The 24,830-nt window shown below is 45.4% G+C and overlaps 1 protein-coding gene across 1 annotated transcript in view; it reads right to left on the reverse strand.

Moving 5' to 3' along the window:
- Positions 1–24,830, reverse strand: part of DNAH11 (dynein axonemal heavy chain 11) — a 293,033-nt gene that overhangs the window by 138,792 nt on the left and 129,411 nt on the right. Inside the window, 6 exon segments of the mRNA XM_036246718.1 lie at positions 1,149–1,251; positions 1,929–2,094; positions 5,542–5,742; positions 10,463–10,640; positions 15,758–15,889; positions 19,670–19,820. Coding sequence (XP_036102611.1) covers positions 1,149–1,251; positions 1,929–2,094; positions 5,542–5,742; positions 10,463–10,640; positions 15,758–15,889; positions 19,670–19,820 — 931 coding nt within the window.

Below are 24,830 nucleotides of genomic sequence, written 5' to 3' on the forward strand. Positions count from 1 at the left end.
CCAATAACTACAGCCAGAGTCGCCCTACATTAGCTGACGGTAACCCCCAGACGTGGGAATGAGCCCAGCCAAGATCATCAGTCACCTCGCCGACCCCAGCTGACGCCAGTGAGTAACACTCGCTGCTCTGTGCTATTGTTATATGTATGTTGTTGTTGACAGTGGTGATTGTTATGAAAATGCTTATAAGCACACAAAAAACCTGCTCGCAATATTTATAGCAGTATATTCATAATTGCCAAAATGTGGAAATAATACCGGCGCCCTTCAATAGGTGACTGTGGCATATCCCTAGATGATTATGCTTCAGTGACAAAAAGAAATAAGCTGTCCTGGCCGGGTGGCCCAGCTGGTTGGAGTGTCATCCAGTACACCAAAATGTTGCAGGTTCGATCCCCAGTTGGGGCACATATGGTCGGCAACCGATCAATGTTTCTCACATCAATGTTTCTTTCTCTCTCTCTAAAATCAATAAACATATCCTTGGGTGAGGATTAAAAAAAGAAAGAAAGAAAAGAAACAAGCTATGAAGACATCGAGGAACCTTAAATGCACATTTAAGTTAAGTGAAAGAAGCCAGTCGACAAACTACATCCTATATGATTCCAACTATATGACATTGTGGGAAAGGAAAACTACAGAGACACTAAAAGGATCAAGTAGTTGCCAGGGATTTGGGGGTGAAGGGCAGTTGGGGGTGTGTATAGGAGAAGTACAGGGGATTTTTAGGGCAAACTACTCTGTATGATACTTTCATGGTAGATACCTCTCATTATTCATTTGTCAAAACACATAGAATGTACAACACAAAAAATGAACCCTAATGTGAACTTGGACTTCATTCAGTAATAATTCATCAACATTGGCTCAGCAACTGTAACAGACGCAGTATAGCGCTAGATGTTTCTAGCAGGTCAAGTGAGGCAGCGAGGAAGCACATGGGGACCCGAATCCTCAGTTAGGTTGAGACAGCGAGTGAACCTGAAACTGCCCTAAAATAAAGTCTATTAATTAAAAACCTTACACGGTTAACCAAATGTCTAGAATGAGCCCTAATTTGTGCTCAAAAGCACCAAGAATCAAGACCTGCGATGTCTGAGGATCACATTTAGGGGCTATGAGAAAGAGAGCAGGATTCAACTCCCGACCTGGAGTCTCGGATTGATTGTGAAACTGCCCACTGTCGGGTTCATGCAGGCCACGTACTGACAGCTGTGGATTTCTTTAAGCGTCGCCTTCTGCCTATCATACCTGAAAAACAGAAAACAGAACCTTAAATCTAAAAACTAGAGATAACAGCCCAATAAAACCCACCAGTTCATAAAGGACTTCATCACCAATTGTCTCCTTTGATCTGTCCAATTGCTCCGTGATCTTGAACTCATTAGCCTTGTCTCAGAGACATGTAAACACACGCTTGGAAAACTGAAGGCTACACGGCTCCTTTGATGCCAGAATCCACATACGGAGCCGAATCAATACATGCTATTACTGCTTATTGATTCTCATGTGACTCTATTTCTGGTTAGGAATGCCCACAGCAAGGCTGGGGGCTCTCCTTCTAGTTAACAGCAGGGATCACAGACTGCAGCACCCAGATGTCACCCGATGGCTACATCCCACAGAACAAGGTCACGCTTGTCTAAGGAATTTGGCGTGAGTTAATGGATTCAAGAATTTGATGCTTAAGCCAGACGGTTTATGTTGGACTTTTCAGTCCAACTCTTCCCAAGATATGAAGGGAATCTATTCATTTTCAGATGATGAGCAGAGGACGCAAAGTGAAACCCAAAAGGTGTCAGAAAAAATGCTCCAGAAGAGGAAGAAATTAGAGTAATTCCATCTGTGAATGTTTATCAATAGTAATAAATAATAATAATAATAATGATTAGACTTCAGTAGAGAATAAAATGCAGAGAATCATTTACCAATGTCCATAGTCAATGTGCTGTCGAATCAGCGTGTGGGGCTGAATGGTGCCATACGCGTCCACGGCCGGCATATTCATGTCGTCAATAAAGTAAACCAATTTTTTATTTCCTCCTGGGCCATAGTTGCGACCAGCTTTTTTCTCTAGAGGTTTCTCAAGAATTCCTGAAACCAATATATGATTCTGTCCAATCAGATAAGATGTAACTTTCTGTCCTCAGTCCTTTTTTCTTATTTTTTCCTCATCTTCTGCCCAGTTCAATTCCTCTTTGCTTCATTCCTCTATAGCTTTGCAGGTTAATACCAGAGCTGTGTCTCTGATAACCCCCTTCTATGTCAAGCTCTCCTGCCAACCTCCCTCCTGTAGCCAGAACCTATCCTGCCTGTCTTTTCCTGGACAGTCAATGTCTACAGTCTGATATCACACTGGGCGCCACCCCAGAGACAATGTCATCGTTGATCTGGACACTTTCCTCCCTCGTACCCACTCTAATGCACAGCCCAGTCTCTCAGTCCATCTCTATCACCCTTGCAGAGCATCTAGGGACAGCTCAAAAGAGTCCCTACACCTCTCCTGGGCCACTGGTGTGCAGAAGTACAGGGCTACTGCATGGAGACACCGTACTGTGTATACATACAGTTACACTTCGTGTGCCTATATGACTTTGTGCTGGTACATTTGAGAGAAAATTATGAGTGTAGGAAATCTTGAAGAGTGTGTGAGATGCAGTATCTAAATTATGTCGACTCGCCAAACAAACTAGAAATAGTTGAACACACTGAACTGTCGGTTGTTTATTTCTGTATTCCTGATGACAATCACAATATGTAATTTGTTAAAGGGACAAATGAATAAGTGAATGAACAAAGAAGTACAGAATGAGTAAATTCAGAAACCCCTCTTCTGAGTATCAGACCTGCATTTCCAAGTCCTGCTGGGCGTCCGTTTCTATAAGATACTGGTGCCTGAGTGTTTGGCCAACACCAAGTACGCATCTTCCGCACTCACAACCCACCTCTTCCCCTTTACCCTCCGAGCTCCTGTTTATGGGATTAACATCCTCCCAGTGAGCCAGATGCAAAGGCTCAACATAATCTCTCTCTCCAGGTCACTGATCTGCCCAGCCACTGCCCATAAAGCATTCTTCATGTCTCCTCCTTTCGAGTGCCCATCTACAGTTCTAGTCTAGAGCAACATGACATTCAGCTGGTCCACCACTCAGAGGGACCAGTCTGCCTGCCTCGGACTTCTCCCGAAGTATAGCTTGCATGTCAGCTCCTTGCTCCCCATCAATGCCTCACCATTTCCTGCCAAATGAAATGCATTCTATTCAGCTTGCATCTCAGATCTCTCTCCAGTTACAATGTCCAACCACCTCAGGTTGTCTGTCTGGGACTATTCCAGTTTTAGCATTAAAAGTTCCAAGTCCCAGAAGTCCCTTCAGTCTTTGGCAAACTTGACAGTTGGATCCTCTACTAAAATACAACTCCAACCCGCCACTTCAGCCTTTCCCCATCTTCTACCCCGTCAGTGTGATTCAGTCACCTTGGAGATTCGATGGATGGAATGTGCCCCGTGATGTTCTCTCTCTCATGGGTTTGCTTACACTTATTCCTCCATCCCAAGTCCCACTTTTGCCTGCAGACCACCCCATCTCAAAGGTCTGGAACCCTAACTTTCTTTAGAAAAGAAAGGTTATTTAGATTCCTGGCGCTAATAGGCAATCTTTAAATCTTATTCATGCCTGTCTCCCTTTCAGGAACTAGCAAGATGAATTCATATTGCAGTCAAGTACTTTGTTCAACTATTGAACTGTAGCCCTAAGCTTCCACTTACAAGTGATAAAGTGGTCCCTTCTTCTGTGTCTGTGAATGAAAAACATACTATCACAGTGTCTGAGAAAAAGTAGATAAATAATATATTTGCTGAGTAAAATACTGCTGAGTCATCCTTTTAACTGTTCCAGTCACAAAGACAAAGAAGACAACCTTGATTAAAAAAGATTACACAGAAATGACTCTTGGCAGAGTTAATGATGTCAGTAAGAAAAGTTATTATTAATCTCCACTGATATTATCTAAGAAAACAGCAATAGCCCTGGCCAGTTTGGCTCAGCCGTCAGAGCATCAGCCCGCAGACCAGAGAGTCCTGGGTTTGGTTCCTGATAAGGGCATGTACCTCGATTGCAGTTTGTCCCTGGACCCGGTTGGGGTTGTGTGGGTGGCAACCAGTCAATGCATCTCTCTCATATCGATGTTTCTCCCTCTCTCTCTTCTCCCCGTTCTCTCTCCCTCTCTATCTGAAGATAAATGCAAAAATGTTCTCGGTGAGGTTAAAACACAACACAACAAAACAAACAGCAACAGCACACACCCATGCACACTCACAACACAGAAACCACATTCAGGGCAACTCAGCGGGTTTAATAAACTCCTGAACAACAGTGAGGTTTGCTGCCTCTCCCCCAATACAACCCCATTATTCTGCTGGACTAAGGGACAGACCTACCAAAATCAGCCCTTTATACTACTACTCCTCTGCTTCCAAAGCCTACTTGGCTTGCCTTTCCTAATTTAGAATGCCCCAAATCTCTGTGGTTCTTTTGATTATATTGATACATTTATTCAATATAAAATTAATATTAAATATTAATATCAATATTAAATTCAATAGTTCAAAATTCTTCTTCTAGTTCTCCTAAGACTTAACAGCTCATGGCTTGTCATTTCATTAACACAGTCTGAATGCATTTCTCCTAAATCAATTCCTTACTTGAAAAAGTAACCAGAGCCCGGGCCAGTTGCTCAGTGGTTAGACCTTTGACCTGCGGTCCAGAGAGACCCGGGTTCAGTTCCCGCTAAGGGCATGAACCTCAGCTGCAGTTTGTCCCCAGCCCTGGTTGGGTCGTGTGGGTGGCAACCACTCGATGTGTTTCCTTCACGTTGATGTCTCTCTCTCTCCTCTCTTCCTCGCTCTCCCTCCCACTTTATCTGAACAAAAAATGGAATAAATGGCCTCGGGTAAGGATAAAAAAAAAAGGAAAAGTAACCAGAGCCCGGCCAGCGTGGCTCAGCGGTTCCACCAAGAGGTCACTGGTTCAATTCCCAGTCAGGGCACATGCGCAGGTTGTGGACCAAATGCCCAGTGCAGGGTATGCAGGAGGTGGACAATCGATGTCCTCTCTCATCGATGTTTCTCTCTCTCTCTCTCCCTCTCCCTCCTCTCTCTCTAAAGTTAATAAAGAAAAAAATAAAAAGCGAAGGTAACCAGAGCACTCTTCCTGGAGTATATACCCTCCTCAGCATGCTCAGGCCCCATGAGACCGACTAAAGAAAACCCAGCAGTTTAGAGGCAAAGCAAAGAACACAACTGATGTAAACTCTGGCTGTTCTGAAGAAAAATAATCCAAATAAATCTATGAGTGATAGAAAAAGCCAAAATCACGAAGTATGAACCAAGTATATTTACCCGGAATGGTGACAAGTACAAATTCATCTGAGGCCTGAGAAAATGCCTAAAGCACAGAGAACGCATCACCTCTCTGGGTTGCGTGTCCCAGCCTGACTGCCTGCGACCTCTTGCCCCTGGAATGCACGCCAGAGGACACTTACCCTGCAGAGCTGCGGACGTGGTGTGGTAGTTGAAAGGCACGCGGGACACCATGTAGTCCTCAGAGAGACCGGCCAGCACGTCCCCTACAAGGACTGTTTTCCCCACTCCAGCATTTCCTACGAGCATCAGCGGCTGTCCTTTCTCAAGCAACAACTCGATGAAATACCTAAGACGTGTTGTCTCTGATGTGTGAACCAGGACTCTCTGGAGGGAAAAGACAGAATGGGAGAAAGGTCAGAGAGACACATTCCAGAATTTTAAATCTCCACTGGCAGAGTCACTTTCGACTTGAGACCCAGTGCATTCTGAGTTCAAGTAGACACCAGTAGGAGAGAATTTTCTGTTTTGAATTGTCCACGTTCAGACATCACTGCTTGAGACAGCCGTGGGGACATGCCATTGACGAGCCACGGTGTAAGCCACTGACCTACATTTGTGATGTAAGTACTAGCACCCAAGGCTCCCAACTGTGGAATACCTACACTCTGCCCAGCCTCGTGTCAGGCATACAAGAGAATACAGTAAACGTTTAACAGACCATCCACCACCCTTTAGTTGATGAGAAAACATCTGAAAAGTAAAACCATACACAAAGGAAATTGGTAGCAAAGCTTTGGCCAGTAAGATTAAGTGGCATAATGATCCGGCACGGTCCACACCAAAGGAGTTCAGTGTGGGGGGAGATGCTTTGGGGGAAACAGTGGCTCTAAGTGGAATATTGACAAATCCAAAGCATATTTGAAACTTATTACACATTGTTCTGTTAAAAAATGCATAACAACCCTGGCCAGTTTGGCTTAGCGGTAAGAGCATCGGCCTGCGGTCCAGAGAGACGCGGGTTTGTTTTCTGCTAAGGGCACGTACCGCAGTTGCAGTTTGTCCCCAGCCCTGGTTGGTCGTGCAGGTGGCAGCCACTTGATCTGTCCTTTTCATGTCGATGTTTCTCTCTCTCTCTCTCTTCCTCTCTCTCCCTCCTACTCTGTCTGAACAAAAATTGAAAAAATGTCCTTGGGAGAGGATAAAAAAGATGCATAATAATGTTTCTGCTTTGAAAGTGGGCTATTTATTTAGTCGCTACGTTGTTTCACAAAGAATTAGAGGTGGCTTACAAGAAGGTAGTAAAATAAAGAATACCATCATAAATATCAGACTCAGGGAACACAGACTAACAGATCAGACCAGGGAAAGGGGCAGCAGATGTGGACATGCAGGGAACAGAATCTTACAGAGTGATTAAAAGGCAGCTGACAATTTCTTGCATTTCTTGTTGGCCAAATTAAAAAGGGGGTAAAAAACTACGTGCAGGATTCACACTGTTCACAAGAAAACCACAAATCCCGTAACGGAGAAAGTTCTCCCTATGTGGTTAGCATGTACTGAGTGAGCACAACTGAGTACTTCACAGATCCCGCAGGTCATGTTCAGAACCATGACCATTTACTCTAGGATGTTGTTTTCATTCAGTGATACTCTCAGGCCCTTACTGAAAGGTACCCACTGTTCTGTGCTACATTTTATCTCTCTCTTTTTTAAAATTGCATTGATTGGGGTGACATTGGTTACTAAAACCATACAGGTCAAGTGTACGACTCAATGACACATCATCTGCACACTGCTTCATGTGCTCACCACCCAAAGTCAAGTCTCTTTCCTCCACCATTTATCCCCACTTGGCCCACTCCCTCCTCCTCCCACCCCCTTCCCTCTGGCATCACCAATACTGCTGTGTCTGTTTTTTTTTTCTTTCTTAATCCCTTCAACTATTTCCCCCAGCCCCCAAACCTACATCCCCTCTGACAGCTGTCAGTCTGTTCTCTGTATCTGTGAGTCTGTTTCTATTGTTTATTTTGTTCATAAGATTCCTCATATAAGTGAAATCATATGGTATTTGTCTTTTTCTGACTGCTACATTAAAGAGTCCTACACAACTTTTTTTTTTTTTTTTTTTGGTACGTGCCCCTAGTGGGAACTGAACCCGGGACTCTCTGGTCCTTTGGCCGATGCTCCAACCGCTGAGCCAAACCGGCCAGGGCAGACAACCTTTTTTATGAGTTGCATTTTATAATTTTTTTTTTGCTTTCTTGCTGTTCATTGTCATCATATGCTGTTAGCTCTTTTCTTGCACATTAATGCCAATCATGAACATTTACTGAGAGCTGAGCACGTGACAGGGACTACACTAAGCACTTCATACGCATGACATTGTATCATACTCATAACAAATCTTCGAGGAGAGTTTTATCGTTTCTTTTCAGAGATGATGAAAGTACAGCTTGGAGAACACTGATGATGTGGCCAAGGGCACAGTGAACTGTAAGTGGTGGATTCAAGCCCGAGTCTGTCTCGAGCCGGAGCCCCGTCCTACTGATCACACAGAACGACTTCAGAGCACAGACTGCGGACACACTACCTAATCTCTCGGTACCTCTTTTTCTCTATGTAGAAAGAGAAGCAAGAGTCCATGCCTCAGAAAGTCCTTGTAAGGATTAAGTTAATCCATGTAAAGCAATTAGAAAAGGGCCTGACATAAAGTAATAAACAATAAATAAAATAATGTTATATTAGTATTGGCTATCATCCGTGACTCGGTATGGTGCTCTTTCAATATGTTTAGAGGCTGTTAATCCAATAACCACATTTGGTGCAACTGTGTGTGAAGTAAGACTACAAAGTCCTTCTAGGTTCCTTGCTCAACAAAAGGTATCACTGATCAGGTACAATGACCTTGGGATACCAGTTTTTGGTCTTTGGTTTATTACCAATCCTCGGCTTTCGACCGGCTATGTGACGGTGCTAAATAGATGAAGTCTAGGTAGGCTGAACACACACAGACATTTCAACATCTATATATAGCACACAGAGTAGACACTGCTGTCGCCTCCCGACATCCGCTTCTCCACCTCTTCCTTCCCATCCAAGCCTCGCTGTGCGCTATCTCCAGGCCCCACTGCGTGGCCTTCAGGGGAAGCTCAACCCCATTCCATAGGGTGTGATTGGTCAAAGCCAGTCATGGTGGCCCCATTCCCTTGGTCTGAGACTGGCTGAGGGCTGGCAAAGATTTATGGAAATTCGATGCAGGAGGCGGTCTGCTCTGGGGCTTCCGAGGAAGGTTTCCTCACTCTTAATAAAAAGATACGAGAAAGTCTCCTTCCCGTCTGAAGGTAACTGCTGGGGAACTGGAGCCATTTGGAGACCAGGCAGAGATCCAGTCTTAAAATGAAACCTCTGAGCAGATAGCTAGGAAGATCTGCTTCTTGGTGACATCATCAAATCAGATTAATCAGCCTTGGAGCTGTCCCACCTCTGAATTTCTTGTTTGTGAAATAAACATCCTCACGGTTAGGTGTTCCGGGTCGAATCGTATTTTCTCAGAGTTCTTCTGGTGGAGTCCTGACCCCCAGTGCCTCGGAATGTGACTGTATTGAGAAACAGGGTCATTAACAGGTGATTCAGTTCAAACGAGGCTCTGTGGGTGGGCCCGAATCCGCCCGACTGGTGTTCTGGGAAGAGGAGGATCCGCACACGCTTGGAGACGTGTCCAGGGAGGCCACGTGGGGACACAGCGAGAGGCCAACCAAGGACGGAGCGGTCAGGAGAAGCCAGACCTGCCGACACCGCAATCTTGGATGTCTAGCTTCCAGAACTGTGATCTAATTTGCGCCGTGTGAGCCCCAAGGCGGTGGTTTTCTGTTACGGCAGCCCTAGCCCGCTACCACCAGTAGACAGCTCCTAATCCAGCATGACACGGTGTTCTTACATGGAGACACACACACAGGGACAGTGCCACGTGGAGACCGAGGTGTGCCGCCACAAGCCAGGGGACACCAGGGCGGCCAGCAAGCCCCCGAAGCTGGAGAGGCACGGGCAGGTTCTCCCCTCCAGCCCTCGGGAGGAACAAGTCTGCTGGCACCTTGACGTTGAACTTCAAGCCTCCAGAGCCAGGGGACAGTTTGTTGTGTAAGCCGCCTGGTTTGTGGTGCTTTGTGCCAACAGCTCCGGGAGACGAATGCACTGGTTTTCCTCGTCCGACAGCAGCTGCCTCCTAGTTGTGCCTACAAGTCACCTGTCTGTCCCACCAGCACTCCGCGATAAGCGGCTCCGAAATGAACCAGAATGACATGATCTTGAGGGAAAAAATGTAATAGAAAGGAAAATCGACTGAGGCCGAGTTAGAACACGGCTAACGAATAACTGGACATAAGAGAAATGTAGAAGAACCATTTAAGAAGAGGAACAATAAAAAAGAGAGACAGTCTGGCCCATGTGGCTCAGTGGTTGAGCATCGACCCATGCACCAAGAGGTTGCCGGTTCAATTCCCGGTCAGGGCACATGCCCAGGTTGTGGGCTGAATCCCCATCAGGGGGCAGGCAGGAGGCAGCCTATTGATGTTCTCGCTCATCGATGTTTCTCTCTCTCCCTCCCTTTCCCTTTCTCTCTCTCTAAAATCAATAAAGGAAAAAAAAAACAGAGAGAGAAAGTTTCATTTAGGTTTGTCTGCTGTGGTGTGAATTTGAAACAGGAGTTGCGGAGATTAAAGATTCGTTTTATGGCTTGGTTGGGGGCGTTAAAGGAAAGAAGTTATATATAAAAGTGTTGTCTGAAAAATTTATTATAAGGTCAGAAGTAAGAATCCCCTGAACTATAGAAATATACCTCCAGTTTTCAATAAAACTCACAAAGTTTCTAGGAAAATATAAAGAACGCTGCTACCACAGAAATAAGTTGAAAAAGAGGTAGGGGGGATATAACAGCCATTTCACTGACTGTTCCTATAGCGGGGACCCTTTGCCCTCAGCAAGTAGGTACACACCGACCACACCAGCAGTAACTTACCCACCAGGCTGGGCGAGAACACTGCTGCAGAACAAGAGGGGCTCACACCAGCACAGTGTGGCTTGGAATGACTGCGCCCCACACACCTACCTGCAGAGGTACCTCTGGATCCAGAGTGAATCTGGGGATTTTCTCGGTCCAAGGCAGAAATTTCTTGGTACTGTGGTCCAGGTAATAATCAAAGATTGTCCCCTGAGAGGGAAACTTCACTGCGCTCATATCTTTATGCCACCACCGACTGAATTCAGCTTGATAACCAGAAGGCTAAGGAGAACAGAGAAATCCTTGTTGCGGACTTACAGGTAATTCTGCACACACGGAGCCCCCCAAACCCTGCTACACACACGTGTCTGCAGGGTACAGACTCACAGTGCAAATGGGATTGAGCAACCGACCCAAAGAAAAGAAATAACTACATGTGAGTTACAAGGACTGATACAGTCAGAAAGGGGGAAAGCTCCAATGACCATATATCCATCAGATACACATTTTCTGAATAATTATTAATTTAGAAAGCAAAGTGAGGTTAGGTGAACCTTGAATACCCCCCCGGTCATTCAGCCGAGCAAGGAGCTGCTATAGGAATGCCACACGGCTACCATACGACAGGGGATCAAACAAACACTGCTGCTGATTTCTTTAGAGGTGATTAAGTAGTCAGATCAATTGATGGTAAGTGAGAAAATTAGAACAGATGAATATTTTTTATATCAATTTGTTTTTGTTACAAATGTTTCTGCTTTTTCCTCGCAGACACCCTCCTCCCTATCCCGCCCCCCACCACGCATCGTCTATGTCCCTTGGTTACGCGCACGTGCATGTAAGTTCCTTGGTTTATCTCATCCACCGCCCCACCCCTCCTCTGAGGTTTGTCAATCTGAACCATACTCTTTTCTATAAAATTGGTAACATTATTTGATTTAAATACTGTCCTTTATTTGCATTTAGAGCAATTTTGGAATTTTGGTGTTCAAATAACCCTTTCCTTTATAAAGTTAGGGTGATAATAAATGGTCATATTTTATAAATGCACTTATTTAGGAAAGTGAACAGTTAGTAACCCTGTTCCATCCCTTCAAATCATTACTAAAACTTTGTTGACCTTTGAAATTCTATGTGTGGGAGCCCCGACCATGAGGGCTGGAGGGTGAAGAACGGCATCGACTTGGTTCTGTCCCGGGGTACGGCTGGTCTGGCTGTCAACGCCACGGTGACGCACTCCTGACTCCGGAGGGAAGGACAGTGGCAGGACACAGGCCCCCTTGCTCAAAGGTCTTGTTTGCACAGGAGGGTCGGTTCGAGCCCTTGGCTGCCGGGTTAGGGCTTGGGAACTAGAAGAGGGGAAATGGCAACTGTGTACCAGCAACTAACTCCCCCGGTACCTGCAGGGGCCTGGACGTAGGGTGAGCCGGCAGAGCGCGTTTGTGAGCGTGTCCCCTGCATTCAGCGGTTTCGGGTGTACCTAAGACCTCAGCTCCCGTTCTCTCCAGAGAAATTCTGAAACTTTCTGTACTGGGCTGATCACGCCATCAGTAGAGACACACAGGATGGCCGGAGGCAGCGGTCTGGGCCGTCATGTGGACAATGTGGTCTTTAGTGCCTAGAAGTCACACTGGTGTGGACCTCTGCCTCTCGCCCATGCCAGTTATTTGCCATGTAACAAGAGAAAACACCTGTTAAACTCTTGGGTGTCTGTACCAAAAATAAAAAACATGATATATGATTGTCTAAGCACTATGCCCTATACCTGAAACCAATATAAAATAATATGAAAAGTAAACTATAATTGAAAATGTAAAAAAAGGGGGGGGGGAGCAATAGAAACCCATTAAAGTGTTAATTCTAGAGTGTATCACATCATTCAATTTACATTAAAAAAAATCGCTCTGGCTGCTGAGTGGATAACGATGGGGCAAGCACAGGGCAGAGAGACCAGTGGCAAGGCTACTTCAGAAGCCGAGTGAGAAAGGACGATGGCAGTTCTTGGGAGCCCAGGGAGAGCTGGCCGAAGACCTATTTGGAAGTTGTCTGCAATGACCTGGGTTAGGAACACAGGTTCTGAGTCGGTCGGTTGCAGTTTGAACCTGGCTCAGACATTAGGTAGCTGCGTGTCCTCAAGCATGCTAACTTATCTATGTTTAAGTTCTTTTCTGCTAAGCAACATTAACCAGTCAGAGAAAGACAAGTATCCCATGATCTCACTTATATGTGGGATCAAATGAACAAAATAAACTGACGAACAAAACAGATCCAGAGACATGGAAGCAGGGAGTCTGTCAAACCTCAGAGGGAAGGGGTTGTGGGGCAGGAAGGAATGAACCAAAGAACGTATTTGTATCTACGCATAACCCACGGATACAGACAATAGTGTGGGGAAGGTGGGGGTGGTCAATGTTGGAGGGAAGAGGACATCTGTGATACTTTCAATAGTAAAGCCATATATATACCCCCACAATGATTATTTAATTATAGATTACATTAAATTTAAGTAATATTAAAATTACTTTTAAATGAAGAAAGGGGATAGTTGTACCTATACCAATAGGTATGTTTTTTAAGTGTCAATGAGATAGCTTATTGAAAGCTCTAAGCACATTCCTTAGAGAGAGAAGGCACTCCAATTTGTTGAACTAATGAATGGCTGTCCTAAGAATAGTTCTTGTGTCTGCTTCATTCATGCTTCTAAATTCATAGCCTCTCTTTAGAATGGTTCATAGTTACACCCTTTTTGAAAAAGATAGTGATGATGACAACAACTATTAATAAGGGAGAAAGTGTCTGGGAGAGAAAGGTGACCATTGTGATGCCCAGCTTCTAGCTTAAAGGCTGCCATGCTTGGAAACTGGGAAGATAAAAAGAGGACCATCTGCCCTGGCTGGTAGCTCAGTGGTTAGAGCGTCGGTCCACGGAGCAGAGAGTCCTGGGTTTGGCTCCCGCTAGGGGCACATACCTCCGTTGCAGTTTGTCCCTGGCCCCGACCCAGCCCGGGTTGGGGACATGTGGGTGGCAACCACTTGATGTGTCTCTCACGTCGATGTTTCTCTCTCTCCTCCTTCCTCTCTCCCTCCCGCTCTACCTCAAGATAAATGCAAAAATGTCCTCGGGTGAGGATTAAAAAAAAAGGGGGACCACCCTGGCCGGTTTGGCTCAGCGGTTGGAGCGTCGGCCTGCGGTACAGAGAGACCCGGGTTCGGTTCCCGCTAAGGGCAAATACCTCGGTTGTAGTTTGTCCCCGGCCCTGGTTGGTCGTGCGGGTGGCAACCACTCGATGTGTACCTTTCACATCGATGTTTCTCTCTCTCTCTCTTCCTCTCTCTCCCTCCCGCTCTGTCTGAACAAAAAATGCAAAAATGTCCTCGGGTGAGGAAAAAAAAAAAAGGGGGGACCATCTGGGAGGAAGGTGAGGTGTAGGGTCAGGAGTACAAAGGTCTCAGCTGTCAACATTCTACTCATGCAACTGCCCCTGGTTTTCCAGTCCTGGAAAGGGAGAAACCTTGTGGAAAACAGTGATAAGAACCCATGGGGGCACTGGGGAGAGGGGGGAATTCTACCAGTGGTCTCCATGGAAAGGAAGCCCAAACCTGTGGTAAACTGTGCTTTTGAGAAAAACCATGTGAAATCATACAACACCAATTCTTGCCTTTCACTCAAAGCCAACAGCTGTTATTCTTCAAAAAGGACTTGGGAGATCACAGAAGGAAATGTAGCTTCTGAGAGGGTCAAAACAAAACCTAGGAGGCCAAGTGATTATCAAATTTATTTATAGATATGATTTACGTAACCCAAGTGACAAGAAGCAGAACTGGTCCACAGGTGACAGCAACCACGTATTTTAGGATTTCCAGGGAATAAACCAACAGAAATATATGGGTCACTCCGGGCTGTGAGGCCTTCCAACTTAAATTCCCTGTTTACTTCTGGAAACCTCTGGGGAAGTCTGGAAGATGCGTGCCATCTATTTTTAACGCAGAGATTCGGGGGCACCTGTCAAAGCGCAATGACCACGAGAGATCCTGAGGTGCCCTGGAAGGTGCGGCATCTGGAAAAGTGCCCGGGTGGGAGTCCTGATGCTGTCATCTCCTACCAGTGCAACCTTGGTCAAGTTACTTCCCTGGGCTTCATTCTATCTGCACAATGAGGATACCTTGAAGGATTATTGTGAAAATGATACAAGAAAATCTGTAGAGAGAGGTGCATGGTGGATGGAGATTAGGTGGGCAAATTTCTAACATTGCAAAACTCCTACTTTGCACTGTAGCTGTTCTAAGCAGCATGTGTGTGTGTGCAAGTTCTTGTCTCAAGTATTTGCCCAAAAGAAAGCAGAAGTTACACGTGGGTTTATGCTGGAAAAGCTGTGTAGGAACGACAGCCTCACTTTAGGCTGAAGGGAAGACCAATGGAAAGGAACTGGCCTGGGGTTGACCATTACCCTGGGAATCGTGTGTGAGGCTGATTAGAGGGAGGAGAGAGTGGAAACAGAAACAATTTGAAGGTTATTATGAGTTGTGGATTGAATTGCATCCCTCCAAAATTCTTATGTAGAAGCCCTAATCCCCAGTGTCATGGTATTTGGAGGTGGGGCCTTTGGGAGGTAATTAGGTTAAATGAGGTCATGAGGGTGGGGCCCTCATGGTGAAATTAGTGCCTTTATAAGAAGAGATACCAGAAGGCTTTTTATCTTTGTCTCTCTGCCGTGTGAGGACACAGAGAAACAGCAGCTGTCTACAGGCCAGGAAGAGGGTCCTCACCAGACTCGGATATGCTGGCACCCTGACCTTGGACTTCCAGCCTCCAGAGCTAAGAATAAATGTCTGGTTTTTAACTTACCTAGTGTATGGCATTTTGTCCTAGCAGCCCAAGCTAAGACATGTGACAGCCCAGGACAACCTAAATATGTTACACTCTTGAGTGAAGGCCACAGGGCTGGAGAGGAGGGGACAGACTGGACAGCTACGTTGTAACTGACACAGGATCTGTGACCATCAGACACGGGCATGAGGAAGAGTAATGTCTCCCAGGTTTTAAACTGGAGCGGCTGGGAGGAGAGTGGAGCATCACTTAGGAAAAGAGCAAAGAGGAGGAGCAAATTTGGGGGGGGGGGGAATGAAGAGCTCTGTCTCCCGCATGCTGTTGGCACTGCTCCAGAGGAAGGGGGAGACACGGAGCCCTGCGCTCTGGGGGTTATGTGGTGGAAGGCTCTGGACTTGGTCTGCCAGGTCAGGAGAGTCAGCCTGGATGGACTTCCCTGGGCAATGTCCAGGCTTAGGAGCGAGCAGGCAAGTAGGATAGATTTACGTCACAGACACAAGCATAGGGGTCACACAATGTTTGTAACAACCCCTCCCGCACAACACAGTTCCGTAAACTAGTTGTAACCACACCTGATCTTGTAGCAGAGTGCCTCCGAAGGCCCAGATACAGGCGAAGACAAAATAGACCTCATAGACTTCTTTTGGGCTGTCGGAAGGTACATTTTCCGGAGTCAACAAGCATTCCAGGAGAGCGCAAAGAGTCTAGAGAGCAAGAAACAGCCATGCATTTAGGGAGACATTTTTCCAGCCGTGGAGGACATTCACAAGGCATCAACAGATCCACCTGCTCCTTAAGAGCGTGCTTCCTTCTTCCCAGCTCTGATTTGCTGGGAGAGATAAAAGTGACTGCCTTGGGTTTCTATGCCAATCAACGGTGCAAAACCTTGCCACTTTTCATCCAACTGATCTAATAACAAACTATTAAAAAATTAAAATTGTAAAGTGTCCATTTACTAATCACTGTAATAAACAGGAACATATATAAGCAAAAAAATAAAACTAATAGGGATGTATCTATGCTCTCTTTTTCGTAAGTAGGGAGTCAGGCTACACATATCATTTCACATCCCACTTCTTAACTTAAGAGTACCAACTAAAGACATCTTTTCCTACCGGTGTTGGCCCACTACATGGCTGGGAAGGAATGGATGAATTCCAGGGGTGGGGAGGCCTACCTCCCCCTTTCCCTCTCGGTGGGCATTCAGCCCACGTTCCCTCAGCGCTTCGGCGGCCGGTCTCCCCACCCGCTGTCATACACTTAGACAGTCGGACCGGCGTCCGGAGCCTATGGCGTGTTTCTGGACATCGGATTGGATTTAGGCTTGGAAGAAATGCTGCTCAGGAACCCGTTCTCCACACCCGCCAGCTGAAGCCCAGTGTGCTCTGCTGGTGTGAAACACGCCTCGCGTTCAGGTATCAGGTCAGTAATGGGGGAATCACTGCAGCACAGGCCTTTCCCACAGAAACCATAACCAGCAACAAACGTGGTCTTGACCTAGTTCTCTAAAGCGCGAAATAGTTGTCATGAAGTAGCATCGTCACAGACCCTCACAACTCAGTGCACCCTTCCCCTAGGTTTTGGAGACAGCAACAGATTTTTATCACCACCGGACACACAGCCACGCACGCTTTCGCGGGCAGTGAGGACTGGCCTTCCCGCCCAGCGTGAATGATGGCGCAAATCCACCGTGACATGGAACGGGGGCCTGGAAACCGTCTGAAATGCTTTCAACTTTTATAGGTGAGCACCGCTTATATTTTTCAACCTTCCCTCTTGATTTCTAGTTTTTATATTTTGTTATGTTTGCCAATTTAAGATCGTTTTCTAATAGAAGAAAACTCACCCATTTGTCATCAAGAAAAATAATGTACGACTCTTTGCTGTTTCTGAGTTAAAGCCATGTTGGTCTAAGGAACTGTTCAAATCGAAACAAAAAGACTGAAAGGTGTCAATGTTAAGTTATTCAGCGATTTGAACACTCTAATAACTTAGTTTTTTTTTTTTTTCTTTTCTATTTTCTCCCAAACACCTACTTAGAAAACATTTTTGAGCTCTGTGTCAGCAATTAATAAAATCACACCTTGGTGCGTGTTCTGAAAGAGTTAACATGTCTTCAAACTTAAAGCAAAGAAGGGTCATATACTAGAAAACATAATACATTAATTTCTTAAAGTAGTCGTTTTAAGTTATTCTCTTTTATGCCCATCTCTGTTTCAAATTCCTGTCCTTATAAGTAATCCCAGAAAAGAAAAGAGACTATTGTACTGAACAGCTAAAAAGGAGCTGAGGATAACTGGCCATTTCTGAATACTACAAAAGGAGGAAGTGAGAGCAAAGGTCATATTAATTCCTACTGACCTATTTTCACACTACTTTTGAATGAAAAAGTTCGCACCATGGAGAATCACACAAATACACAAGTCAACCTGAGAAAGAACAGGACCATGCTTTTTACAAGCATTACACCAGAGGAAGTCTAATTAGGCTAACTACATAATTAATTCATTATGAATAAATTCAGACCTGCTTTCAGAAATAAATTATACCTCAGATAATTACTGTTGAAGACTAGCGTTTACTTAATTGGTGTGTGAATTATCCAAAAACCTGAACTTTCTCTTCTTATTATGCTTGTGACTTTTTCTAATTTAGCTTCAAACAAATTTGATAACACAGTAAGTTAATGGTAACAAAGTACTTTGAAACCAATTTTGCTCCTATAGGTAAAAAAGCGTTTCTAACTATAAACCTTTTGTGAAGTTTTATGTTGAGTTCTTCTTCATGCTGAGATTAAGATCACAGCCTTCATTTCTGTGCACTGTGAATTATGTTTATTTGCTTCCACGAAAACGTATCATATATACCCTTCACTCTTACCAGCTGTCTCACAAGTATTAAAAAAAATTACCCCGGGAATATTAGGACTGTCCACCTAGCCTGACCCGACTTTAGCAATGCTGAGGGGAGGGGAGAAAGGAAGAGAGGAGACAATGGTAGGTTGGTGTGTAGTGACAGTGATGTGGGTGAGTCCCAAAGTTTTCTCTTACTCGACAGTCAACATCTGTCATTACTCGTACTTTCTGTGTTCGAAAAGCATACTGAGCACCTTCGCTGGGCTAGTTACTTAAGATGTAGAAAAATAAATGAGGCTGTTACAATTTCTTATTCTATTCAAATGTACTTGGGAGATACACAGGATTCAACAAAGACATTTGGCACCTGCTATAGGCTAGTAACCATACAAATCTCTGGAGATAAAATCTCCGGAGGTCGAGCCCTGGCCCGTTTGTCTCAGTGGTTGGGGCGTCGGCCTGCGGACCAGGAAGTCACGGGTTTGATTCCTGTCAAGGGCACGTGCCTTGGTTGCGGTAAGTCCCTGGCCCAGGTCGGGTCATGAGGGAGGCAGCCAGTCAATGTGGCTCTATCACATCGATATTTCTCTCTCTCTCTCTCTCTCTCACTCTCTCTCTCTCTCTCTCTCTCTCCTCCCTCCCTTTCTCCCTGTCCTCTGGTGAGGAATAAAAATAAATAAATAAATAAATAAATAAATAAATAAATAAATAAATAAATAGTGTCTTTGATACTGTAATAACCTGGTTATTAATTAATAGTGGGAAAGGAGGGGGGCAGGTAATATATAGGCATGTCATTTGTGCCAGGAAGCTGCAGTCTACATTCTCCAGGTCTGTTCCCCAAAGATGGATGCGGGAAGGGACTGGACAGCAGACCCACGCCCAGTAAGGTCTGGGTGATGTGGGAAGATGTCCATTGCACCTGGGAGCAGGTAATTGGCCAGAGCAGGTGTGGCCACTGCAAGGGCTGAAATCGGAGATACTTAAACTCCTAAACAAAGGGCGTTCCCGCTCTTGGTCCTGCTCGCTCTCTTGCTGCTCACCCTGACCCCTGGCCCGCGGGCTCTCACGCTCCTGCAGTCACCCGCGTGGCTCGGGGCCATGGGACCCCCACACTGGACCAACGGACTGCGACTAGCCTGATGCTGCCCTGGACTCAACTGCACCAGGGAACGGAAACTCCACACTGGCGCCGCTCCAGCTCTGCCAATCTACCCCTCTGCCAGGCCTGGATGCAGGCACATGAGACTTTACAAACCGAGGGGTATAATTCTACACAAATAGAAGTCACTCATCCTCCTGTGCAAGTCTCAAAAAATATTTTTCTTGAGATCTCATAACAACCCCACTCCCCTAGCAACAGAAAAAGGGCATCCGTGCCGTCTCCGGTGGCAGCCTCAGCCCGCGAGGTCACCCCTTGTGGAAGAGCTTACAAACCCGAACAATTACAGGATGTGACGGGGGGGTGCAAAAAGCCCTGGGGAACAGGGGGCAGGAGAACGAGGGCTGGAGAAATCTCAACTCTGGAAATCTCCCCATCTTCTCGATCAAGCAAAACGTCCTGTTGCCTCCCTCGGCCACACTCCCGCGTCAGGGCTGGGAGGTGACACGGCGCAGCCGCAGACAGACCTGCACCAGGCTGCTCTCTGGGATCGAAGTGACGGTTTGAAAGCTTGTCCTCAGCTTATCCAAGCACGCAGGGACGTATTTATCAAAAAGAATCGTTAAATTGGCCTTTTCTGATTGATGCCGCCTTCTCTCTATCCAACTGGCCACATACCTGAAAAAGAACACAAGAAAGCTTTTACCGAACCCTAGGGCTTGAAAAGCCGAATTTGACCGACTCCAGAGCTTCCCCCTTCTACACAGCTTGGGGCAACACTTCGGGGACATGCCTAGTGAGTTCATTCTGTTTCTAAAGCTGCAAATATTATACAATGACCTTTTAAAAATGTATTTTAATGGCCATTTTCACCTTAATGAAAAGAATGTAAAAGAAACTCCTAACAGCACTTAGATGGCAACCATTACAGCCTCCAAGTAGGTCATTACAGAGCTGTTACAAGAAAGTCCAGGTTGTCATTTCCCGGAGGACTGCACCTGTCCCCATAGGGTTGGCCGGATTTCTGACGGCAGGCTGAGATTTTTCTTGATTAGTCTTGGCACCAATTATTTAGTAATGAGGAATTAGTTACAAATAAAAAGGTGAAAATTCCACAGGGGCTATTTCCTCCCTTTTCCACGGGACTGAAGGGAGCTGTCCCCCGAGGGCTGTAACGTGTTTCCAAGGCCTGGCTCGGAAACGCTGTCTCCTTCTTGGGCACATGTGTATGAATCTGAAGCTTATACAATGTTATCAGTTTTGATACAAAATCTCTCACTCATTAATAAAAGAATACTCATCAATGAAATGAAGCACAGCTTAACAGCATCCACAGCAGTCTCTGGGGGGAAAAACAGTATGATGTTAAATGCAAAATAACTGCTCGAAAAATTCTCATTAAACAGGAAGCAGTGATAATAAATACATTCGGCTGCCCACAGAGAAGCCCTGTGACCAGACCAATTACAACTATACGTTGCTCCAAGCAAGTCCGATTTCACATTTTCAGTATCAGAAGAAACTAAGGCAAGATGAGTAGCTTATAAAAGACTTCCTTTGATTTTCACAAGGCTTCACATTAGGGTTTGATTAAATATTTAACTACCTCGACACTATTATTTGATTATAAAATGTGAACCGTCAAAACTTTTTCGGGTCCAAGAGGAATGGTTTTCCGTTGAAGTCCAGGTTCATGGTGGTAACTTGAGAGCATATCTGGGTGACGGTGACAGTGGACAATGAAACAATGGACAACGGGTGTTAGTGACTGGGATGGAGGCTGGAAAGCCACACCTACCCCTCAGCTACTCGTCTTTACTGAGTAGCAGGTGCCAGAGGGGAATCTTAGTGCCCAGAGCGTACTGTTGATGGGGCAGGGCGGGGACTGTTTAGGGAGATGGAGTTCCAAAGTCAGACCGCCTGATCTGTATCCCAGTTCCACCTTTTTCATAAATCCTTACCAGAGGATATTTTTCCATCTTTCTTCAGATAGACTGGGAGGGAAAGAGAGAGATATTGATTGGCTGCCTCCCACACAACCCCGACCAGGCAGGGCCGGGGATGAACCTCAACCGAGCATGTGCCCTTGACCAGAATCAACCCCCTGACTCTTTGATTTGCAGGCTGACGCTCCAACCGCTGAGCCAAACCAGCCAGGGCCCAGCTCCACCTATTTTAACTGTGTTATCTTGGGCAAGTTACTCAACCTCTCTGTGCCTCAGGTTTCTCATCTGTTAAAGGAGATGATAACACAGACTTCTCAGGGTTGTTCTGAGATTAAACAAATTCTCATGTAAAACGTGCTTAGATTAATATTTGATACATCACAAATTCTCTATAAAGGTTAGTCATTAGCCCTGGCCGGTTTGGCTCAGCGGTTAGAGCGTCGGCCTGCGGTCCAGAGACACCCTGGTTCAGTTCCCACTAAGGGCGCGTACCTCGGTTGCAGTTTGTCCCCGGCCCTGGTTGGCAAGCCACTCGATGTGTCCCTTTCATGTCGATGTTTCTCTCTCTCTCTCTCTCTCTCTCTCCCCCCCCACTCTGTCTGAACAAAAAATGGAAAAATGTCCTCGGGTGAGGATGAAAAAAAATGGTTAGTCATTAGCACAGAGTTGATGGACCTGGGAGAGCTGGGTTCAGATCCTGACTCTGCCTTGTTGCGCTTCTCCGAAAAGCTGCAGCCTCCCAGACGGCACGAGAGTGGCAGCCAGCGCGCCGACGGGCACAGCAGATTCCACCCCAGCTCCCAGCAAAGTCCCTTCCAGCCTCCGTGGGAGCAGAAGGCGGCGCAGAGATCACCAGGGGCTGCAGCCTCCACGCAGCCCAGGAGGAGACGGCTCTGCACGTAGGGGCAGGTGATCGCCACGTCACTCACCCACATCAGCAGGAGCCGAAGTCTCTCTCGGAGAGAAAACCTATCAAGCCCTGAGCAAATAATGCTAATGTACAGATCACCTCCATAAGTAAGAAAGTGAGTTCAACCAAACCAACAGAAATGGTAAGAGCTGAACCTGCCTGGGGTGGGGGGGGAAGCCCCCAAATGACCTTTGCTAGGGGTTCAACAACACCATTTAGCATAGGGAGTAAAAAAGTCTATATTGTTAAATATGGACAGTTTATAATTTCATGCGTAAATTACCATAGTTTGGAATATAATCAGACGTTGAAAGACAGCAAATGTAGAAGGAGAGACTATTATCTTCAGCAGTAGCAAAAACTGAAGATACCGATCTGTATTTGTTGATCATTCTTCCCAATTTTATAAAAATGTTCCTTACGATTAATAAAAAATTCTACAGATTCGAACATGACCAAATAGAACATACTGCTGTCATATGACACACAACTGAAAATGACAACTGCCTCAGGAAACCGAGACACTGTGATGCCTTAATGCGTCACCCTAACGCCAACGTCCAGGTCACTACCGAACGTCTGTCCCTCCGGCATCTGCAGCATGCCCCATGCATCAGCGGTTGCTAGTCCCCGCTCCAGAAGGCCACGGCTGAATCACATAAAGTCTAAAACCCTGTAGTTTGGAAACTATCTAGGAGCCCAAGTTTTCAGGCTTCTAAAAACTTTCTTTTTCATTTTTTTTCTTTACTGATTTCTAGAGAGAGAGGATGGGAGAGGGAGAGAGATAGAAACATCGATGAGAGAGAACATCAACCGGCGGCCTCCTGCATGCCCCCCACTGGGGATCAGGCCCACAACCTGGGCCTGTGCCCTGACCGGGAATTGAACCGGTAACCTCTTAGTGCCTGGGTCGAAGCTCAACCACTGAGCCACACTGGCCAGGCTGAAAACTGTTTTTGTAGTCATTAGTCTGGGGCTGGAATCTGCCATACAGGACCCGTAGGAATTCATCAGAGCTCTCTATAGAGAGCTCCTCGCAGCCAGCGTCAGGTTCTCTATCATCCTCAGCATCCTGGACAAATGTCAGGAGTTCGGAGGACATTGTTCATCAGCTGTGCTTGTCGATTATTTCTGAATCTTTATGTTCACGAATGTCTACAGTACCCAAAGATGAAAGGGTAGAGCTATGGGCGGTAGAAGACACTGAACTCGTCTAAGGCAGGTGAGAGGCTTAGTGAGACAACACCAGAAGGTATTTTAAGCCAAATAGAAAAAAATATATAATCTAACACTGTGGTTCCCAAAAGTTATTTTCCCGTAATCTCTTTTGGAATCAGACTAAATTCTAGAGATCATCCCCACTTTCCTATCATTATTTACAAGCTAAGTGACCCATTTTCAGTGTAATGCTTATTGTAAATAATTGTTATTTGAACAATTCAAATAATTATGAATAAATTTAAGTAATTCTTTGCTGTATGTTTCCCCCCTTTCTATGCATTTTCATCCTTTTCTACTAGAAAAAATTCTTGCTAATCAGAATTTTCAGAAAATTTCTTCTAATTTCTGTGCCTTTCTCTACTTCTCAAGATCTTAACAGACAGCCCTGGATGGTTTGGCTCAGCGGTTAGAGTGTTGGCCCGCAGACCAATGAGTCACAGGTTCAATTCTGGTCAAGAGCTTGAACCTCGGTTGTGGTTAGTTCCCGGCTCTGATCAGGATCGTGTGGGAGGCAACAGTCAATGCGTCTCTCTCACATCGATGTTTCTCTTTTCCTCTCTCTATCTCCCTCCCACTCTCTCTGAAGAAAAGTGGAAAAATATCCTTGGGTGAGGATAAAAAAAAAAAGATCTCAACAGACATATATGAAGGATCCTTCCAGTAAGTAAGATTACTTAGAACTCAGAGCTAAAATAAAATCGTGTTTGAGTTCACCCCGGAGCACAGGCAGATGTGATGGAGGATGCTGTTTGACCGGGCATGCTCCATATCGGTAAAATGTGGACATCAATTTATTTTTAAAAATAGCCAGTGACTTTTCACAAAAATATTCTAAGAAGTTTACACGTCAATGGCACTATATTTAGTCTTTAAATGGAACCCCACAGAGATACTCTGAACACAGTATTTCATAACTTCTTCTATCTACAGTATCTTACCAGTTCTCACAAGATGAGGTTAGAAAACATATTTCCTAATTTTGTTCACTGAGAAGTCCTAGAAGCAATTACTTCGGAAACTATGAGCACACCTAGCATCCCCATCTTGGGTTCTAAATACCATTCCTTATACACAAAGGAGTTTCATCTGGCTCTTTGGAGAAATGGCTGGATCAGGCCTTGGGTGAGGAAATTCTGAGTTAAGCCAGAAGCATCTTGTTTGGCCAGAAAGCAACATGTTCAAAGATTTTGGAGGACAAAAAAATTTTTTTTAAAAGAACACAGAAGGGACTGGTCTGAAGGGGACCCTGTTGGCAAAATTTGGGACAATTTGAGCGTACAGAAGAATTATGTAGGTAATTAATTATTACCCATTGAACGTAAATAAAAGAAGCCATAAACAAAAATGAATACTTTCAAAACAGAAATGGAAAAAGAGAAAGGAAGGAAGGGAGAAAGGGAATAAGGAAGAAAAAAATGGAAGAGAAAAAGTTCTTTACAGAAAAAGTGTCACCCAACAGATGCAGACAGAATGACTGGATTAGGAAATCACTGTGGTGCAACCACCCACGGGTGGTGCTGTGAGGCATTTATCTTGTTCTCTTGACAACTAAATGTCATGAAAGAACGAGGTAGGGCTATTCTAGATGAAAGAAGATTGCAGAGACAAGTA

Source organism: Molossus molossus, unplaced genomic scaffold (genome assembly GCF_014108415.1).
Source record: "Molossus molossus isolate mMolMol1 unplaced genomic scaffold, mMolMol1.p scaffold_m16_p_7, whole genome shotgun sequence".
Lineage (NCBI taxonomy): Eukaryota > Metazoa > Chordata > Mammalia > Chiroptera > Molossidae > Molossus > Molossus molossus.